General features: G+C 47.4%; 1 protein-coding gene across 3 annotated transcripts in view; it reads left to right on the forward strand.

Annotated features, from left to right (window-relative positions):
• Positions 1-22,607, forward strand: part of LOC8031822 (cAMP-regulated phosphoprotein 21) — a 112,570-nt gene that overhangs the window by 12,556 nt on the left and 77,407 nt on the right. For 2 of the 3 annotated variants that reach the window (XM_040210372.2, XM_040210374.2), the window contains exons 4-9: positions 1,308-1,645; positions 2,474-2,587; positions 6,115-6,223; positions 7,330-7,471; positions 10,151-10,397; positions 12,846-12,947. In XM_040210372.2, the coding sequence (XP_040066306.2) occupies positions 1,308-1,645; positions 2,474-2,587; positions 6,115-6,223; positions 7,330-7,471; positions 10,151-10,397; positions 12,846-12,947 (1,052 nt within the window). The remainder of the gene's footprint in view (positions 1-1,307; positions 1,646-2,473; positions 2,588-6,114; positions 6,224-7,329; positions 7,472-10,150; positions 10,398-12,845; positions 12,948-22,607) is intronic. The other variant, XM_040210373.3, reaches the window with a different exon arrangement.

A 22,607-nucleotide genomic window follows, 5' to 3' on the forward strand; every position in this document is an offset into this window, starting at 1 on the left:
GGTGACTTTGGATGATTCCTGGGCAGCCCGCCCTAGTTCTGTCTCACTTTTATGCGATGGCAGCCGATTCATGAGGAGTACTATGCATCTTTTCAACTTTGGAACTTAGTTTACTCGTTAATAATTGGGGTTGTGTGGATATTTAGACAGCGTGTAGTTGGTCAGCAATTCCAAAGTTGTGACGAGTCGCTCGCTGTAGATGAGCAATTTAGCCAGTGCAGTACAACCGCTAGCCTGGGGTCTTTTAACGTGCACCACGCAGTAGTGATACACGACCGCACGCCGGTACGATGCTCATCCAGATCGAAACGGGCAGGGGTGGGGGATTGAACCCAGGATCCCTGGGTTGTGCAGCGTGAGCTTTCGCTCCACGTGCTCCGAGCCGGTGTGCGCTAGCCTACTCGGTCACCGATCCCCCTATTTCTCTTTTTTCGCGACTTTGGTTCGTCTTTTAAGTTTGTGCACTCAGTTCTCGGTACTTAGGATCTTCCCTTGATAATGATATTTTTTATGTATTACCTTGAGGAGATGTAGAGTGCAGGTATGTATTTGGTATCTCAATATCTTAATTGCGTTCTTGCTAATTTTAACTGACTTTTAAAAAGCTTTAAAAATAGGCTTTGTGAAGTATTTTTTTCTTCTAGATCAGAAATTTTGGCTAGTTTCTAGCACCCTACACTTCATAAAAAGCAAAATAAGCTATTACATCGTGCTTCTTATGAAAATTTAATGTGTCAAAATTTGCACACAAAAAGCCTTTTTCAAGCAGTTGTTTTTCCCTCTGAACACAAAAGGCAAGCTACATTAAATCTAGCGACTGTTTTGAAAAGAGAAGACAAAATTATAAATAGTTAGTTTCATTATTCAAAATAAAATATATATATATATATATATAAAAAGGTTCGGGGCCACATCTTCCTTTAATTCTCAGTCTTTAGCGTGCATCGCACAGTCTCGATTATTTGAAGGCACATTGGTGCGACACTTCCTTCGTATTGAAATTGGCAGGAGTCGGCACTGAATGGAAAATGTTTGAATCTTTGGCACGAGCTGCCACTGCGTCGTGCAGGGTGCATTAGAGGGTTTGGTGCGGTACATTTGCATCCAGCGAGGTCCTACGAAAGACCAGAAAGGGCTGTCGTGCCAGGAACAGTGGTCCGAGTTAGGAAGGGACTCACCGCCCTTCCGGAGCAACGCCTGGAATGCGCCCCCGACCGGTGCATTTACCGCGTTTTCATTTTTGGTTCGCGGCTGGTAAGACGCCAGACACCGGTCAGTGACGCATTCTGGGCACCTTTACCCCACAGTTCCGAGCATCGTGGTCCAGAGCGGATGCGGTGCGGGCGGGGGGGCGTCCCCCCCCGGGAGTGCGGTGGCCCCTCCCCCCGCGGAGGAGGGGCCGCCCCCTCCGCGCCCCGCCCCCGCGGTCGTGCGCCTGGCCAAGCAGCGCGAGGTGGACGAGGAAGAGCGACCGCAGCGGCCGCCTGCCCCGGCTGCGGCCCCCGTCACGATACGGCTGGACCGAGAGCCAGAAGAGCCGCCCAACGGCTCGGGGCCGGTTGAGGCCGTGCCGGAGGACGGCGGGGAGGAGGATGGCGTCTCGTCTCCGGCCTCCACCGCCACTTCTTCGCGGAGCTCGCAGCAGGTGAGCCCCTGGGAGCGCTACGGACCTCGCAATGGGACGCCGGCTCCCGGTTTGGAAGCGGCGAAGAACTTTTGGCATGCCCCATAGCTTGGATCGCCTACGCACGTTCCATCTCTGACCCAAATCCTGGTTAGCATTGCCTTTGATGCAGTAAGCGTCATTGCGGGCATCTTGTAGACCCTGAGATGGGGAACAATAAAAAAAAACGGACGGATCTGGATCCCCCCACTAAAGAGTTGATTAAATCTGACTCACATTGGTTTCCTGGCCCAATGCAGCAGTTTATGGCAGCTTCCTGATTTCAGGACAGTCCGGGTTCGGTGTGTATGCTTGCTCGTTTAAGGAGTGTTAAAATGCACCTTCTCTGTGGTGGTAACTACCCAGTGGTGTCCTTGCTTAGCCGCTCTGTAAGCAACAGACTGTGTTAGGACCCATGTACTGAATACGGGACAAACTATGACTCCATCGCTTAACAATGTTGTAGTCAACATGTTCTTAGTGTGCAAATGAACCACTAATGTCATGACCCTTTCCTACTGGGCGTTTGTATGCCACAACCTCGTAGAGTTCAGGCCAAGATTAAAAAGGGGCATTCGTGGGTGCCTATTATTGGGTCTATGCCCGCTGCACTAGAGGAGCTAACCTGCTAGTGACGCGTCATCTTTGGAATCTGGACGACGGCAACGCGTGCACTTCTGTCTGTCTGAACTGGGGCTCTCTGCTGGCTAACCTTTCCCTTCAGTGCCGGGCTGTCTCTCTGGGCTTGTGGTGGTGCCTCTGGGTAGCCCTCTCTCTCTTTCTCTCTGCCCCCCCCCCCCGTTCCGCCAGCGGCTCAAGGTGCTAGTGCGCAGCCACGCGGTGCGGGACGATGCCTCGCCACCCCTGGACTTTCCCGGCGAGGTCGGCCCGGCAGCACCCAGCCCCCAGATGCTCTCCGTGCAGGTGCGCTCCTTCCCCTCTCGACCCCCGGGGACGGAACCTCCGTGCGCACGACTCCCGTCTCGACGTGGAAGTAAAAATAAAATTATAGATTTTCTAATGGTAATTCAGGGTGGTGGCACTGCCAGCGTCGATTGACACAAAAAACTTCTTTTTTGCTTTTTTATTTGCGTCTCCCTTAAGTAGCAAATTCGGGGTACCACGTCGTATGGGGCGTAAGAAAACACCACCGTGCTTTTGCGTCAAGAATTGGTGTATCTGCCCCGAAGTTGCAATCTTGTAATTGGCCTGTGCGCTGAAACAAGACGTTTCGAGACACTGGCCCGGTGGCTCCTACGTTTTATCAAGCCCCGCTCCTGGCGCTCCCGAACTCGTCTCGATGGTGCAGCGTACGGTTCAATCCCCGGGCGCCCCTCCGCCCCCGTCCACTTGCCCTCCGCTCTCTTTGCCCTCCCTCTCTTCTCTCTCCGCATACTTCTTGCGATTTTGCTCGGCCCAATGCTGCAGGCTCAGTCGCCATGTGCTGGCCACCTTCCTAACTCTTCTTGGTGCACTAACCGACACCCTGGGGAGGTGCTAGAGTACTCGACTGCGAGACTGCTTCTTTCTGTTGGCACGAGACGGACCGGTGCATGTGGCCAGGTCACAAACGCAAAAGGCGCTCAACACGAATGCGTCGACATGGCTTGCCCAAGTTTAACTCGCCTGGGCTAGCGTATGGGAGCACTAGCTATTGTAAAAGTTGGTCCGGGCCATGCGCAGCTTCAGGAGTGGTCCAGTTGCGCCTTTTTGATAAATTCCCGCTTGTTTGCACCTTGCTGCGCCCAAAGGGAAAAATTGCGGCAAACTGTGCCAAACCGAAGGAATCTGCGAACAAATTTATTTTTGGAAGTGTTTTTCTTTTGCATCTGGCAACTGTGGGAATCTAGTGGGGTTTGGCCATTACATTCCAATCCAGGTTTCCGGCTCTGCGGCATTCTTTCGCACCAATTTTCTCGACGTTCCTAACGCTGCACGCTTTTATCAGACTTAGTTGGATTTCAAAACAAACTACTAAAGCTTAACAAGCTCAAGTAAATATCTTTTTCTGCGTGCCTATGTTCAGAACTGTGGCACTATTTATAGAAATGTGCTCGCACATGGTTCCCATTCCGTTAGCGTGCTCAGTCGGGACTGCTTGGTTACAAACAGTTGCATTTTTTTTGTGTCAAATAATGTGATTCCTTGATTGTACTAACCGTTAAAGCATTTGTACATTGGGGAACCAAGAATATTTTGTCTACTAACTTGGATTTTCGGGTAACTAGATCACTATAACAACCGAGGAAAAGCAAAGCAATCAGACATTGATTGTCTAAACAGTGAGAGATTGTTGCAAGTGTCATCGTAAATAAAGTGCTTGTGACACAGCATGTTGTCTTTAGGAGTTATGAGGTCCAGATCAGCTGATTTTTGTGCCACCTGAGAAGACTTTGTATAGTGCTAATTTATCTCTCTCTTATCGAGAGAGGGTTGAATTGCATTTATTCCGCTTAATGTGCCCACAAACAGCTCGAGGCCTTCATAGTGTGCTCATATTACAATCACAAACAAGTAGGACATAGTAGAGAAAGGTAAAGGTAAATAAACGAAACTGGATAAAACAACAGACCATGGCTGTTTGTCAAGTGGCCAACAAGGCTCGTTTAAAAGTTATGAGGGGTGAAAACAAGTCTAAGTCACTCCCAACGTCTTTGTGAAGGAGCTGTAGGCGTGACGTTGGGGACTGTACACCAACTTTCTGCGGTTGAAAAATAAATGAAAATCTTCTACGCTTCTGAGGGACACAAAAAGAAGTCAAACTTAAAAGCAAGGGTGCATCGAGCATGGCATTCATTATCTTATGCAAAATAATGAAGTCTCGCATTAATCTTCTTTTGTACAGGCTATAAGATCAAGAAGATTAAGCAGGTACTCATAATCAAAACAGATGTGCCTCCCATCCATCTGTCATAAACAATACATACAAAAAGACGCTGCACTTTCTCTAAAATACACGATTGCATCGTTCCAATGGTGTTCCATACGACTGAGCAAAACTCCAGTTTGGATAAAACAAGAGCGTGAAATAGATGGATCATGCTAGCGTGAGTACGAAAATTCTGCGTCATTCGGGAAATAAAGTTTAGCACCTGATAAGCGTCACTGGCAATCTTCAAGACGTGCTCTGTAAACAAGAGGCAGGAATCAAACGGCAGTCCCAGGTCACGAATAGTATCTGACCTCGCGATAGCTAAACCTAACATGGTGTACGGGTATTTAGTGCAGCTTGTCTGATGGGTATAGGAAACAACCTTGGTCTTATTGGGGTTAAGTTCCAAATTATTTTGGTGCTTAACCGCAATTGGTACCCTACACCGACTTCTCTATGGTGATAGCACGCTTACATCAACCCTGCTTCATTTGTCCGCTAGCACTAGTGGAAACAAAATATGAATTTGACCAAGTTTATGGCTTGGCACAATCGAAGGGCAATTTGACAGGTACAGTATAACTGGTAACCTCGGGCTTTTAATGGGCGTTGCGCAGCTGATTGCATAAATTTATACCGGCATCACTAATGGGGAACGGCACCGAATTGCTCCAATCTTACACATGTGCTGCTGCAAAGCTACTCCAAAACACAATTTTTTACTTTTACGAAGGTCCTCCAGAACGAGATTTTTCTACTCCAAAATTTGTTCCCAACTCAACACTTGCTTGACCCCCCCTCACAGCTCTCATCCGTGGGGTTGTTCTAAGCAGCCTTCTCGGCTCAACTCAGGCTCATGGGGGCTTTTTTGACCAAGAAGGTCGAGAACCACATTGAATTTTTGAAGCAGTGGGCCCAGTTTTGTCCACTAGTCAGACTTTTGTGAAAAATGTCACGAGCAAGGGGCTCCATGTTTTGAAGATGAGGAAATGCACAAAGGGAGTTATCGGGGATTTCTAACACTCGTTCCTCAGCGTAGGCTTTAGTTGCGCCTAACAAAAGATCTATTCTTTGAAGTGGCTCTAGGTGTTTAATGTGCGTTGCGTACAGGTACTAGTACAGTACGGAGTTAATCCTTTTACGGGTTCTCCTGTCGCAGCTTCCCCTAGGGAATTTCTAGCGATGTTTCGAAGTCCCAAGGAACGGCCATTTGATCTCTAACGCGCCTCGTCAGTCACTAGCTCGACCTTGACCACTCGCAAGGCTCCCACGAAACGTGTCGCTTAATACGTGTCGGGTTTTGACTATATGCACTTTGTGGGTTTTCTACCCGTGCTGTCTTAACAGACCCTTGGGCGAATTACGCCGCTGCTTTTTAATGCATCTACGTCTTATCGTTTGGGCACGGGTCCTCTAGCAGACGAGGTAACGCTCAGCGTCTACCGACGTGAATTGCGGCTTCGTCGTTGGGTGCTTTGCCTGCCGCCGGTTTGTAGCAAGGGTGGCTGGTCGGTCTGTTTGTCGGGGGGGCTTGGTGGGAGGCGGTGCTCCGCCCTGAAGCCCCTTCCTTGGTGCCCAGGGAGGCAAGGGGGGTCCCTCGCCCGGAGGAAAGTCTGGCCGTCTCAGCAAACAGGGAGGCAGCAGCTCCCAGGGGAGCCTGGAGGGCTCCTCTCCCAGCCTTTCCAGGGGTGAGTGGACTCAACGTTTCGGCACTTCTGAAAGTTCCAGCGATTGTTTGTGGCGTGTGCCGGTGTCCGTGTATGCGCGAGTCCTGGTAACGGAACGGGAGTCTATTTTTCCTTCTCGTAATAAAGTCGCCGCCCTTGAGAATTTTTTTTACATTGGCAAGCTCGAAGTGGGGAAATGTATTTGATGTGTAATGGAATTTTCAAAAAGTGGATATTTACACGTATAAGTGTGAAACTAGAATGGCGTCTTGTGTGTTTGGATTGTGTGATATCTATTTCTTATGAAGGTGCACAGATTGTGTTATTGTATATTATTAGTGGTTTTAGGTAATCATGTGTGTGAGTTATGTTTGTAGATATGTTGAGTGTATAGAATTTCAACCTTCAAAAAAATTGAGCGTTTTATTTTGTATCTTTTGCACGTGCACCGAATTGTATATTCATATTGTATTTCTCTCGAAAGGATCTACGACAAGCCACTGGCTATGGATCCTGGTCAATATACATATTTCCACGTATAATTTGCGATAAAAAGAATGAATGCACCCGTGCCAGCGATCGCTAATAATAGTTGAAAAGAAGGACGCGCGTGAATCATCACATACATTGGGTGGCAGACCTCACCCGCGAGCCGCGCACGTTTGCCGCCGTTTCCAGGTTAAGATAAAGACAAGGTGCCACCACAAGTTAAAAAGCCTAGGGAAAGCAGTTGTTGCATTTCACAACAGGGCGTAGCGGTAAATAGAAGTTTGAGCAGTCTCATGGAAGGTGCAGCAAGCATTTCCACTGAATCTAGCCTGTCTTCAGTAGGTCCCGTCGATAGGGTGGTGGTCAGGGGGGTGGGATAGGCGACGTTCCGGCACTTTTCTGCCGCGGGTACTTATTTCCAAAACTGAGAGGGGCAGACGTTTGTCCGGGAGTTTACGGCAAGCGGAATTTGTTGCTACCAAGGTGGACGTCCGTCCAGTCTGGGCGGCACGTCCGACGTGGAGCTGTCGCGAAGGACCCTTTTGCGGCACCCCTGCGAAGGTTGAGTCGGCTGCCGGGGGAACAGGGTTGGGGAGCGGGTTTGAGGGGAATGGCGTGTCACGCACGTCTGCTTCCAGACTCGAGCACGGAGACGTACACGGACTCGACGGGGGTGGACCTGGAGCAGTTCATCGTGGACACGCTGCACAAGAACCACAAGGACCGGGTGATGATGCTGAAGATCGAGCAGGACCTGCTCTCCCTCGTCAGGGACAACAAGTGAGCGGCGGCCCTGCGCAGCATCCTGAACGCGTCTGATCGGCGCATTCCTCACATCCCCGTTCGCGGTCCCTCGTCGTCTGCCCGACGACGTCGCGTTTGCGTCGTGCCTTTGCCTGTTGTTGTCCCGGCGGGGACGGATGCGGCGAACTCGCGTACGGAGACAATTTCCGCGAGTCTGAGTCGGTGCTGTTGGGAGACTTCGAGTTACGAAACTGAAAAAGACTGTCGATAGAATGGCCTTGGCTGCCCTCTCGCTGCACCGACTTGTGTCGGGGTTTGCCGAATGCTCGCTTTCGACGTCGTGAGGTCTAATATGAGCTTCCCACTTTCAAAAGTCAAATTCGTAAACATTGAGTGCTATGTTTCTCGACCGCAATTAATGGCTACGTTGCTTTTTGCTCATAGGTACGGTGTCATAAGTCACATTGTACAAAGGCCCGTGCTCGAAAATTAGTAAGGCGCTTTTCTTTCTTGTCATAAAGGACCCATGAAAGTGTTACTCAGATTGATTGTGCACGTAAAAGAAAATTGTGCGAACTTTCAAGCTGGGATTTTCTCAACTTCATATTTTTTTTTACGAATTTCATTTTTAAAAGCCTTCATTTCATAATTGATCAGCATTTGTACCAGATGGGCTTTCTCTTTTAAGAAAAATTTAGAAAAATATTTTATAAGCTGCTTGTCCTTTGGATATTCCAGTTTTGTAGCGTGGGAAATTCGGTGGTACGAGGAAGAAATGCAGCTATCCCTAATGGACCATTCTGCACGAATTGCAACAATAATTATGTTTAACGCACCTCTCTTTGCATTCTTCAATGGTGGGTTGAGGCATAAAGTTACTACTTGTTGCCATTGTTTCGTAACAATACCATTCGTTTGTGCCACTTTCGGCTGCCTTGACAAGGGGAGAGATATACTTCCAGTTTTCCCATGTTTACCTTGTGTTTGGGCAGGTGCACGACGACACTTAGTTCACTAGCGAGCAATGGCGTGAGAGCTATGCTCTAGAAATACTCCCATGTCGTGCTTTTGAGTTGCCGATGCGCACCGGCATAAACAAAATGTCACAAAATAAGTTCTTTACATTAACTCGGGACGAGGAACGCTACCGACACTGCTGAGCCTGGGTGATCGCAGGACGGTGGTATTAGCGGACGAATCTAGCCTATGTCTGCACGCTGCCAATGGATGGTGCAACGTGACAAACACGAGGATGTGGCCCTGGCGGCACCTTGACCGACCATCTCCGTACAACGATGAGTGCCAAGCGGGTCACTGCGGCACATTTAAGTTCAAGGTGACACGCAAGTCAAAACATTAGAAAATTGTGCATTACAGAGACTCGCGTCACGCTGGAGGAAGCGCAATAAAAACTTTTGGAAGATTGTCTGCTAAAACCAGCGCCAGGATTGGCGACCCCTGCAGGGAAGCTCGAAGCGTATCTTCGGGGCCTCTAGGAGGTAGGTGCCCATCGCTGATGCCGTGCTGTTCGCAGCATCGGCGATGGGCATATACCTGAGTTGTTTTCAGGTATATGGACCAGGCAGCTCGAATAGGTAGATCCTGAAGATGCGCCCGCAATACCATTGGCATATTTATCATTTTTTGAGGAACAAGCGCTCTTGCTGTTCATTCAAAGGGTTAGGAAGGTATGTCGATTCGAGAGGCACTCCAGTTGGTCCTCGGCGGCGAGACTTTTAACTTATTACCTGTTTTGGACGAGCCTAGCTCATCCACCTAGAGCCGTTCCCAGACCGTGTAGGACGAGTGTAGCTCGTCCACGCACCCTCGCTCGCCCCTCGGTTGTCCTCGTTCGAAGCTTTGTTTGCGGCGCTGCCGAGAGATAACAGCACGTGTGCAGTATTTTATTTACTGTACACATCATTAAAAATAATGATCAGTGGTAGAGACGCGTGTGGCCCAGGCTGCGCGTGTAATAAACATTAAAAAGAAGCAGTTTAGAGTCAATAATTGCCTAAAATAAAGAAACTGCCGGGGTTAAGGTATGCACTGCTCACTGCGGGTTTTCAAAAACGAGCCAAAACAATAGCCAACCGGAGGCAACATCTCCCCCCTAAGTTCGGCCTCATTTTGTTTGCATTCATTTCAGAACATCCCGCGTAGGTTTAATTCATGTGCGCTATTATTTCTTCTCTCTTCTCCGGTGCCCGATTCTTTCACCTTGTAGGAAATTGTCCTTTTGGGCCACACATTAGTGTACCCTCCCGAGTTTGACGTGCCTGGCGAGTTTGCTAAATGTGCCAAGTGTCCACAAATGTCCCTCTGGGTTGTGGCTCCTTGGGGAGCGTCGGTGGCCCCCGTGCCGAGACTCCGAGGGTCGCCGACAGCGTGGGAATGTCTTTGGAATGATCACGCACTACGTGCCTTGTGCCCCGCTTTGGTTGCGTGAGGTGAGACGCCCGTCGTTGGAGGTAGGAAGCTGGGGGCAACCGAAGTCCCTCCTTGCAATTCTGCGAATACCTCTGGAGCGAAAGATGAAGACAAAAGAGGAACGTACACGACGGGACAGCGCTTGTCCCGTGGTGTACGTTCCTCTTTTCTCCTTGTCTTTTGCGCCGTTTTTGTTCATCGCGCACAACCACCGCCAAATAGGTCGGCTTTTAACTTTATTTCCCCTCCCGGCGATTGTGATCCCCATCTCGTATTTCTTTGCAGGAGGCAGTCGCTGCGGTTTGCCCAGATGAGCTCGTACCACCGGATGCTGGTGCATCGGGTGGCGGCCTACTTTGGCCTGGACCACAACGTGGACCAGGCCGGCACCGCCGTCATTGTGAACAAGACACGCAACACCCGGCTGCCCGAGATGCGCTTCAGGGACCAGATCCGTGATGACCTGCTCTCCGAGGAGCCCAAAAAGTCGATCCTCAAACGGGACAACGCCTCTTTTGAGGACGGCAAGGAGGCGAGTCCTTCCCCTCCCCTCTTACGCCGCGCTCGAGCTTCAAAGAGTGGGGCCAGCTATCCATGCTTTCTAGTTTAGGGGCTTTCCTGCTCAGTCTAACCGTGGCATTCCTTCATTTAGTCAGAAAAAGAGAGCCACCTACAGATTAGCTTGATTTGAATCGGCTATAAAAGTCGGCAATATACTGGCGGGGACACGGGTTCGCAAATTGGAAAGGCTCGAAATATTTGGAAAAACGGTCGAGTCTGTTTGTGACGGCTTCGTGTCTGCAACCAGTGTCGTCCGCTTAATTTTCTTTTGCTTCGCCTGAGGGTTATCTCGGGTCATTGTGACACCGGTGGCGGTCCACGAATTCCTTCGTGCATTCGGCACTCTGCAACCGGGCTTCTCTTTGTTAGAACGCTTGAGGGAACGGGTGGCATAGGACGTTGAAAATACCAACGAAAGACACATTTCAGACATGGTACACAATTTTAAGAGAAGTCTCGGAGCAGGGAGTGTAGATTCGCACATGTTTTTCTAGAGCTACTGTAGCATGCATATTTTATACTTTGTTACGTCGGAGCTTCGCAGCCCTTGCCGCGCGTCCACTGGCAGACGCACCAGTATCGTGGGCTCATGCCGTAGCTTCCCGGATCTGCATAAAATCAATCCGGCCACCGCCCTCGACCGCGTCGCGCGTGTCGCTTTCTCGGCGGATTAGTTTGGCCACGGACCTTCAACATCGCTTGTGCGGGGCGCCGTGCAGACCCTTTTTTCATTTAGTGAACCTTCTCGACATCTCCTTTCTTTTCTCTCCCGGACTGTTCCCGTACGTCACCTTCCGTGGCCAACCAGACCCGACGAGAAAGCGAGAGACGCGGAAGTTGTGGTGAGACCGACCTTATGCTGAACGGAGAGACTGCGGCACGAGCGCCTTGTCTCGTGATTGTACACACTTGCATGCCAGTGCATGGAAGGCGTCTTCGACCAGCGTGTTTACCGCGTCCAAAAAAGTGGTCCCTCGATTTTCACTCAACGACGTCGTAGACGTGTCGCGCTATTGCCGGCTTGTGATCCCTGCGGTGTTGCACCGGCGGTGTTGGACGTAGCAGATGCCCGGTCTGCTGCGGATCACTCCAACTGGACAGTCTGCGGCAGCTTTGGAAGCCAAGAGTTGGAACTCTGTGACGACGGTTGCGTTTGCTCGTGCTTTTTACCGGGACTTCCAGCACCAACTGTTAGAATCTCGACATGTGGCAACCGTAGGGTTAATATAAAAACCTCAAAGGAAAGGCCTTGCTCATTGGAGCTGCTTGGAAAAGGCAGGGCATAGACGCGGACATTGGCGGTCCCTGTTCGCGGTCCCGATGGTCTCGTATCACTGCCGAAACCTTAATGTACGCCAAGAAGCGGCAAAACATCACCCGTAAGGTCATCATCTCCCTCTTTTCTGGCTTACTTTACGGGGAAACACCAGAATCACACATTGTATAAAAATAAAGTTTACAAGCACTCGAGCAACTTGAACCCGTTGCGGCAAAACAAACGCGCCTATCCTCCGTTTTACGATAACTTGGTGAACTGTGGAGCCTACGGCGGCCGCAATCCAATAAGAGCATCGGAGCGAGGCACATGGCACCAACTCACGGGAGCGTGTGTGTCTCTGCACCAAGGAACCGGCTGTCGTCTGCTGCAAAATCAACCAACTTCAGATGAACGTCCACTGCCGCAACGTTGCCGTCCGCTAGAACAGCAAGCTCTCCGGGAACAGTTCATGAGACGAATATAGGCTCAATTTACCCGCTAATCTGTAGCAGGTGCTGATGCCAGGCAATGTTTGAAGCCGAAGCAGTCGATTATACAACTGCGATCGCCTACGGCCAAGGCGCTACAAGGAGAAACATGTCGGGACCGGAGACTTATCTGGCATCACTCTTTTGGTTCAAATATACTTGAAACTCATAAATTCGTCAATATTTATTCCTGTCTTGTTTTATATATTTTCAGTAAATATGGAAACACTCGAGTTTAATTACCGTCAAAAGAAGACGAAACCAAGCGCTACTTTTTCTCATGGACGGCGCTGTTGCTGTGGCAGTAGTGAGGCCTTTGTGGCCTTGACCATGGAGTGGTTTCCCGTGACTTGCTCCGATGCTCTTATTGGGTCGCGGGTGCTGCAGTCTCCACAGTTCGACAAGTTATCGTGAAACGGAGTATAACCTTCAGTTTGCTTTCTTTCTCCTCTCTTCTGTCGCTCTCGTTCCTCCCCTCGGGATTTTCCCTGCCGGCAACGTGATCCGCCAGCCTTTGCGACGTCGTTCGTTTCCGCTCGAGGTCCGCTTTTGATGGACGGGACGCTAAACACTCTGGTCGAAGTCGCACTCCGGGGACTGTAGTTGCGGCGGGTGCCATGTCGGCCCGGTGTTGGCCCAGCGTGGTGAGTGTGGCGCCCGGCTGCCCCCGCAGAGCCCCGAACGGCAGTCGTCGACGGACTCGAGGAGGAGCAAGTCGATCGAGGAGCGAGAGGAAGAGTACGAGAAAGCCCGGGCACGCATCTTCAACCAGGACGTGAGCTGCACTCCTTGCACTCCGGGGAGGGGGTTTGGGAAGCGCCGATGCGGCTTGTTCTGCGCGTGGTTGCTTTAGCCTTTTCAGGGTTTTCTCGAGAAATTTTCCTGGGCTCCGCACTTGTCCCTTCTGTGTTGTGCATTTCCGAAAAATGCTTTTGAAGGAGTAGTGGAATTGTGTGATGCGAGAGAAATGTGCAGAGCCATAGCTTCCTATATACTGACAAAGCCTGGCAGATTGCCACGAGACGTGGCCGCCAAAAGTGAAAAGGTAGCAGACAAGAGCCATGTAACGGGCGCCCCGGTGCGGCGAGATGCCGAAACACACCTGTCCTGAGCGATGGAATGTCTGCTCGTGCTTCACGCATTCCTCGGGCTATCGCTTCTTTTCTTGGGTTTGAATACCATGTTTCGGGTCCTCGCCGCTGCAAAAGCTGTGCACTGACTACAGGCTCCCCGAGAAATGTTCTGTGCTACCAGATCCTTCCGCTCCAAATCTGCAGCCGGGCACTCCATGGCTCCGTCGTCGAACTGCCAGGCTTTGTGAGTACGGAGGAGGCTATGGTAGAGCGTGCACTTGCTGCTTAACAACGCTCCCTAATCCATTCCCTAAGAAAAACTAGGCAGTAACAAAACATGAAAGCACGAGAGCTTTTATTGAGGGGAGATGCGAGTTAAAAATCAAGTTCATTTGGGAAATTTCACTTTTTTTATTTTTAGGTAATTCTTTATAATTTTCATAGGTACGCAGTTTTTTTTTTTTTTTTTAATTCAGCAAGAAATTAGTAAAATGCTTGTCTAACTTGCAGCGCCTCGAAACACTGCGAGTTTACTCGAATGTCGGCCATCTTAGAGAAAGTTTTGCTCAAAACGACGACCCTTTTCTTTTTTTTTCTTTTTCGGTTTGATTTGTGGCAGACAACGCTAAAAGCTCGATTTTTACGTTTGAAAAAACCGAAGCAAGCGCCAGTTTTAAGAAAGGCGGTGCAAAGGCGAGCGGAGAATGCCAGCTGAGGAACGTTTGCCACGGCATGCTGAGCCTAACCACGGCAATGGCGACTGTTCCGATGCAACCAGTGCTCTGTTCACGTGTGTCACCGCTTTAGAAAAGAAGAGGGGGTTCTTCGAAAACATTTGCGTAAGAGGTGCCAACGGCTCTGCAAGTTCATTGGTGCGCGACACGGGTGTGCTGACGATACTTCTGAGCGAAGCAATCTGCCCATCTTGTCACGAGTGCAGATAGGAAACGCGAGGGATTGTCCCCGTCCTTCCAACTACAGTTAGAGAAAAGCGAGTGCCTCAGGTGGGCTTCTTTCCCTCGACGTTTACGTCAGAACGTGCTGCGCCAGATGGAGATGTAAGCGCAAAACGAATCTAGGACAAGTGAAGCTCGCTCAAGTTTTGCCGTCCATCATCTTGAAAATCGGAAACTTCCACGCTTCGGCGCGATTCTCGGCCCCAGTGCGAGACTTGACCATCGCGAGGAAGTTTATGCCGCTGCCACAAAAACTGCCAGCCAAAATCTCGCTAAGACCGAAATGCTGACGTGGGAGGAGCCGCTAATGCGACGGTGTCGGATGGCACGTGGCGCGAGAGGGGCCTGAAAAGTCGCGGTGTACGGGAAGGGGTGGTTCTAGTGACTCTGGACGATTCCTGGACACTCGTCTTTTGAAATTTGCATTGCATTTTTCTCGTTTTCTAACTTTAGGTTGTCTTCTCAGTTTCCACTCAACTATCTGTACTTAAAGTCTTCCCTATGTAGTGAAATTTGTTATGCATTATCTTGAGGACACGTAGAGTGCAGGTAACTATTTGGAATTACAATATCATAATTATATATTTGCTAATTTTAAATAACCTCTAAAGTGCTTCTAAAAATGAGGCTTTATGACTTCTTCATTTTTTCTTCTAAATTTAAAAATTGCGCAGTTTTGACTAGTTACTTGCACTCTACACTTCATAAGAAGCAAAATTAACTATTGCACCGTGCTAATTTTAAGAAATGAGTGTGCCTAAATTTGTGCTCGAAAATACTTGCTTTATGTAGTTGTTTTTGCCTCTGAACACAAAATTTTAGAAGCTACTTTACAACTAATAAAATCGTTTTGAAAAGAGAAAACCGGTCTTTATGAGTAGCTAAGGTTTTATTATTTTAGAGCGAATATCAAAAAGAAAGTGTCTCCGAGTTGCATCTTTCCTTAACCGTGTAATGTCTGGCTGTTTGAACCACTTGTTCTTTCAAGGGTGGTTTCATTTGAAATCGAACACGCTTGTCAGGGTGGGTCTTTCGATTTTTTTCTAAAAACTATATGCAATTGCCCCATTTCTGGAAAGAACAATACCGCTTTTCAAGATTTTTAAAAAAAATATTTCGCTTCACAAAGAATTATTGAGTGGAGCAGGGTGAAAATCTGTTTTTTACTCCATGATTTTTCTACCCAGTTCTGTACGCTGGTATGAACACGGGAAGGATACAAAACTCACAGTATTTTTTTGTGATCTTGTATGTTATCTCGACTATTTTTTTGTTCAAAGGAATATACTTTTGTAGTTTTGTTTATTGAGATAAAAAATGCCAAACATCGCCTCTTTGACAATCCGGTGACATCTTCAGAGCCTTGTAGCTCATGAGTTATTATATTTGTAACTTATTAAATACTATGCAGGTGTAGCCCTATACATGGGCTATCGACGGGCATAAGTTTTGTTTATTTTATTTTCACTGAATTTTTTAATATAAAATTTGAAATATCGTCGAAAATGAAATTAATTGATATTTTGAACCCACTTTATCCAAAAAGGCCATTTATTATTTCGTTCAATTTTTTTTTATTATTGCTGCCGATCATATGAACTTTCAATTGGCTTGATGAGATTTTCCCTTTTTATTGTTGTATCTTCTCAAGAAGTGATCGAAATCGCTCCCACGCTCTCTGAACGGCCAAACGCAGTTTCCGCAGGTCGGCTTCGCGGCAAAGACTATAGTGCTTCTTTGTGTGTTCAAATGCAGCGGGTAAATTAATTTCGATTGAGAACACTCGTGCTTGGCTACATTGTATTTTATTAATTTTTAATAATGGCAACTGACATTCCTTAGCCTGATATTTAGCGGTGCAGCGGATGTTCCATTATCCGACGTTTAAAGCCAGGGCACAAAGGGCGGAGAAAACGGAACGAGCTCTTCATTTAGCCAGACCGGGGTCATATACCTGTACAATCTTTGCATTAAGCTCGGTGCGACGAAGTGGAGAAACTAAAAGTGTACAGAGACATTAAGTGACTGCTTTCGCTGCCTTCTGTGCATGTGGGAATCCTTGCTTGTTGGCATCAGAGATATCGATCCAGTCTTGAACAAAACCCAACACTTTTATTTTTGACTGAACACACTCGTTCAAACAGAAGGGCCACCGTCTCAGGTTCTCGCTTTGGCTCCAGTTTTCGTTCTGTCTGTCTCGACTTACCACGCTGTTGAACTTCTCGGGTGCATCCGACCGCTGCAATACAAGGTTGAGCTCGCCCCCGCGCTCGATCGTCTCCACAGGCAAGCCGATGCCGTTGTCAAAAAGTTCCAATATTGCGTTGCTCGTGAACTGGACAATCTAAAGCACAACGACATATTGTTTTATAAGTGCATCCTAAATATATTAGCGTTAATTAATAAAAGTGACTATTTTTCGACAATTGGTGTTTGTGTTCTGTAAAAAAATTGTCTTCGTTTCATGTAAACTCAGTCCGTTTTCCTCACTTTTTTTCTACAAACCACTTTTCCTTCTTAAAGAGGGGCATGTGATATTACATATTTTTGATATACACGCTGTCAATAAAGAACAGGCGATTACATGGTCATTTGATCGCACGCGACATGACACATCATAGATTGGCGCCCGTGCCGGATGCTTCCTGGGTGTAACGAAGATGGGCCTATAGCGCGAAGCGCCGGGCGTGCTGTACGTGCCTTACAAGCTGTGTATAGCACAAACAGGTATATGACCCCGGTCTGGCTACATGAAGAGCTCGTTCCGTTTTCTCCGCCCTTTGTGCCCTGGCTTTAAACATCGGATAATGGAACATCCGCTGCACCGCTAAATATCAGACTAAGGAATGTCAGTTGCCATCATTAAAAATTAATAAAATACAATGTAGCCAAGCACGAGTGTTCTCAATCGAAATTAATTTACCCGCTGCATTTGAACACACAAATAAGCAGTATAGTCTTTGCAGCGAAGCCGACCTGCGGAAACTGCGTTTGGCTGTTCTGAGAACGTGGGAGCGATTTCGATCACTTCTTGAGAAGATACAACAATAAAAAGGGAAAATCTCATCAAGCCAATTGAAATTTCATATGATTGGCAGCAATAATAATAAAAAAAATTGAACAAAATAATAAATGGCCTTTTTGGATAAGGTGGGTTCAAAATATCAATTAATTTCATTTTCGACGATATTTCAAATTTTATATAAAAAATTCAGTGAAAATAAAATAAACTAAACTTATTCCTATCGATATTCCATGTATAGGGCTACACTTCCATAGTATTTGGTAAGCGACAAATATAATAACTCATGAGTTACAAGGCTCTGAAGTTGTCACCGCATTGTCACGTGGGAGCGATTTCGATCACTTCTTGAGAAGATACAACGAGAAAAGGGGGAAACCGCATCAAGCCAATTGAAAGTTCATATGATCGGCAGCAATAATAAAAAAATTTAACGAAATAAAAAATGGCCTTTTTTTGATAAAGTGAGTTCAAAATATTGGTTAATTTCATTTTCGACGATATTTCAAATTTTATATAAAAAATTCAGTGAAAATAAAATAAACAAAACTTATGCCCGTCGATAGCCCATTCATAGGGCTACACCCGCATAGTATTTAATAAGTTACAAATATAATCACTCATGAGCTACAAGGCTCTGAACATGTCACCGGATTGTCAAAGAGACGATGTTTGGCATTTTTTACCTCAATAAACTAAACTACAAAAGTATTTTTCTTTGAACTACAAAATAGTCCAAATAACATACAAGAGCACAAAAAATTACCGAGTTTTGTATGCTTCCCGTATTCATACTAGCGTACAGAACTGGGTAGAAAAATCACGGAGTAAAAACAGATTTTCACCCTGCTCCACTCAATAACTTTTTGTGAAGCAAAATATTTTTTTTTTTTAAATTTTGAAAAGCGGTTTTGTTCTTTCCAGAAATGGGGCAATTACATATATTTAAAAAAAAAAATCGAAAGACCCACTCGACAAGCGTGTTCGATTTAAAATAAAACCACCCTCACGTTTTTTTTTTTTTTTTTTTTTTTGTAGTGCAAATGTCTTCTTGCAACAGTAGATTTTCTTTGCAGCACCTCCGCTTTTCTTAGTAGATGGAGAGCATGGGATGAAATTTCACGTAGTAGCTTCTAGAAATGTCGCCCCACACTACTGTGACCAAATTTCCTCGCCTAAGCTCGTCCACTTCCTTTTGCATTGCTTGGCTATGTCCCAATCGTATGCCTGGAATGAAGTCTGGAAAAGCTTGCCTGCTAGCCCCGATGCTATAGGTGCATATATGGGATGTTTGAGAGAAACTCAACCGAGCAGTTAGATCTCTTTCGGGGAGCTCATTTCGACGGAAAGTTTGGCAGGCCCCGAGGCCACTACTAACACGTTGAGATGCAGGGAGCGCAGCATTGTTACGCAGCCAGGTGCGTGGCTCGCACGACTCGCCACTCCACCCTCGAGTCGAAGGCATTTTTCTTCCACACCGAAGAAACGCCGGCGGGACCGGTAGTGTCGTGACTGGCATTGTGCCGGAATCGCCGAAAAGGGAAACAGTTGGACAGCCGAGATTTATCCGTAATGTCCGAGTCCCACTAAAGTGATAGACGGGAACAGCCGACAAGGCTCACAGTCGCTCACGCTTGCTTACGAGCATGGAGAGACCGAGAGCCTATCGAGGTACCTGCATACGTATCCTGCACCGGTTTCTCGGTGTCGGTTGTGCGTCTGTCACTCTGGTGCCGTGCTTTTCGGCCACTGATGAGCCCTTATGGATCGGCAGTAGTGATGGATTACTCCATCCACTGGGAGGCAGTCTCAAACGATTACAATGACAAAAGGATGAATGAGGGACACTAAATGCGTTTCAAACCAACTTGGAACTTCTGAAATGAAGAATGATCGACCCCACTCGCTTGGCACGCTCGGTTCGGTTTATTTAGCGTCGGGACAAGGGAGGTCGAAGTGAATAATGTCTTACTCGATTTCAGCTTTGAATCCAATGGGGCCATTTGGCAACTTTGAATATTTTCCGAGTATTTCGAAGTTTGGAGCTCTGCAAAATGTACCTTAATTCTGAATTAATAAAGCTAACGAAAACAGTATGCAGTACATACTCTATAGACCTTTTTCACTAGGGCGCCGCCATCTTGAAATACGTCACTTCCAGTATGGGCGAAAAATTTTGTCTCCCCTCTATTTGTTTTACTATTTGCAGGTTGAAACGTTTTAATATTTTTTCGTCGCTCATACCAGATATGCCTACTTGGTGGTCGGGGGCGAGAGTAAGCAGGAAAGGTCTATACTAGTTCACTCACCGAGGCTGGAACAAAAGTAGCAATGAAAATAAGTTCAACGAGTCTACTTTCTCAAATCTATTGTGGATTGCATTTTTAATAGCTAACACCAAACTGTCTGTGTGAATGAGTCTCGGCTTTTTTTTTTACCTAAAAAAGATGTGTCTTTTGTGGCCACGCTTCTCGTTCATTGCTTGGGATCTTGACCTTGATTCACTGTTGTAGGCGATTCACATTGTGGACGATTCCAATTATGGACGGTGTTTCAGGGGCAACGTAAGTGTCCATGTTAATGAGACGTGACTGTATTGATATACGAGTGATTATGCGGGGCCAGCTGGTAACTGATCATGGTAAAGAACCCTTCAGATTTTGTTGTGTTCCTTTTTATTTCCTAGTTTTAAGGTTTTTTTTTTTTTATCATATCACTAACATATTGACAGTTGCAAACTCTTCGCTTCGCTTCAAAAATATTCGATTTGGTTAGAAATTATTTGAACAAAGAAACTATTTGCTTTATATCCACTTTGAAGTGAAATATCACTACTCACACATTCCTGGGATGGTCATCATCGATAAAAGGAAAGTTTTATTGTTTGGCTCGACCGACGGTCAAAGCCTTCGGGGACCCCGACGGTTCCGCAAACTCTTGTACGAGAACGGCGCTCTAGTGGGACACGGGGAGCACTGCGATGGAACCCGCAGCAGCAGGTGCGGAGCTGGCGTGGCTAAGGCGAGCTGTGCTCTCCCTCCCCCCCCCCCCCCTCTCTCTCTCTCTCTCTCTCTCTGCTGCCCGTCTTCGGGGGCTTGCGGGTGCACTGCAGGAGGGCGTGGGCGACTCCCCTCCGAGCCGGAGCAGCCAGGAGGAGCTCCGGTGGAGCGGGGGGGACACCCGCCCCTGGAGCAGCACCGACTCGGACTCGTCGGAGCGCAGGCGCCACCTGCTCCAGGGAGCCAGGCTGGCGGTGCCCTCGGGGCCAGACCCCCAGGTCCTCTCTCTATCTGCTTGGCTTTTCTCTTCCCTTCTCTTTCTTTGGGGGGGGGGAGAGAGACTGCACAAGGCACGACGTCGTCCAATCGCCTCTCGAGTATGGCCAATGCGTGCGGGCAAACCTTGCTCAGTTAGTTGCCGTCGGTGAAAATGGGAGCCTCGCGGAGCGACGCGACGGCACCTGAGCATTCGCGTTTTTACGGGTGTCGCTAACTTTGGGGAGTAGGTTATGCGTTTGATTTGTTCTGGGAAATTTTACCTCGCAGTTTCCTTTCTTTAGTTATTACCCTCGAGTGTATGTTTTAAGTGTATCTTTAAGTGTTTTATGTGGTTGCTCCCAATTTTTACGAATATTGTTTTTCCTAGCTCAATTAAGAACCTTACCAGGTGACCAGATTGTTTGCTGTGTACGGTTGTTAGAGTTCCCACTGGCGTGTCTCGAAAGGCGGCACATTACTCGGCTCGCCGAAACAACCGGAATGAAGTGGAGTCGTTGTGGTTAAACAGCAGAGATAGGTAAGGGACACTCGTTGGGGTGGCGTTGCAGGTCATTTTCTGCCCTTTAATCGCAGCAAATGTTGTCTACCCGAAGTTGATGGGAGCTGTGCCCTGCATTGCAAAGTGTCTCGTTTAGGCTGCACCCTTAAAGACGGGAAGCTGCTGTTCTCCATAAACAGGGTGTTTGATTTTAAAGGGCAATCGCAGTTAAAAAAAAAAAAAAAAAAAGACTGATATCGCTTTAGTGGCACGAAATATGATCACAGCCCAAAATTTTACAATAAAGTGAAGCCGCCTCCACTAAAACCGATTTTAAAGATGCGACCAGCTGCTCTTTAGTTGGCGGCAAGTGGATTAGCTTTTAGTCGAGGAACACTCGCGCAGCACCCTTGTCACGTCACATCGTGGTGGAGCAGCTGTTGATTGGTTGTACTGCATGCCGCAGTGCCATGGTGAAGTCACATCGCGGCCATATGGCTGATGATCAGTGTTGCCATCCCTCTAGCAGATAGTTTCGATTTTGTTGTAGACGCCTGAAACCAAACTTTGACCCCTGATATTTATAAAACTGCAGTATGCACAATATTGAGAAGAAAAAAATCATACCTTGTAATTCAGGGACATTGCTTTAGCTAAAAACAGTTATAATCCCAAATTAAAAAAAATATTGATCGGAATTGCTCTTTAATTCAAACAGATTTAAAAAAAAACAAAAAAAAAAACACAAAAGATACATTAACCCCTTCGCTACCACGCCCGTCGCACACTACCGGGCCGTCCGTACCGCATGTTTTTCCCCTAAAACAGGGCCACACTAGGCGTGACTGTTTGGCTTGTATAATAAGCTTTTACAGTAAAACTCAGTGCAGAAAACAAAGGAACATGTTTATTTACTTGGTTAAGTGGTTCGTTCAAATCTTTAAATCGATAGGCCCTTGCGGATTCTTTCTCGTATAGAAGATCTTGAAGCACTCCATCCTCGGTCGCTTAGGCGTTGCACAACCAGTGCGTTCTTGTCGTGATACGGACTGAGAACTGCTGTCGGAACTGCTCCCGTTGTTCACAGAAGGCTCCGAAAACTCACTATCCTCGCCACACGTCCGGTCATCATAGCTGTTGAAGAGGATATCTATGTTTTCATCGTCAGAAAGACCACACCATACACTGGACGCTGCCATCTTCTCCAAGCGGGCAGACTACAGACAAAAGAACAAGCTCAAACGAACAGAACGACCTTTGCCATCTGTTGGCAATGTATCTAACTACACTACCCCAAGTCTACATAGCTCGCCATGTATGAATGGCTGTTTAAAACAGAAATTCATGCAGACCGGCAAATCGCCGGCCTTGGCAATATGGCCCCTGATGGCATGCCCGGCGATTCGCCGGCTTGTTAGCGAATGGGTTAGCGTGCTCTGTGCAGGAGACTTATACGGCCAGGGAGACTTATTACAGGGGGCTAATCATTGCAGTAAGTCAAATAATGAACTAAAATATGGTATTTAGCTTTTTAAGTAATGAAAATAAACATATGGTTTCAGTTAGGAACTTGGTCAGCATCATCTAAAACCTAACTCAGTCAATTTGAGAAGGATTTGGAGGGTGTG

This window comes from Ixodes scapularis, unplaced genomic scaffold (genome assembly GCF_016920785.2).
Source record: "Ixodes scapularis isolate PalLabHiFi unplaced genomic scaffold, ASM1692078v2 PGA_scaffold0__279_contigs__length_252992795, whole genome shotgun sequence".
In the NCBI taxonomy this organism is placed as follows: Eukaryota; Metazoa; Arthropoda; class Arachnida; order Ixodida; family Ixodidae; genus Ixodes; species Ixodes scapularis.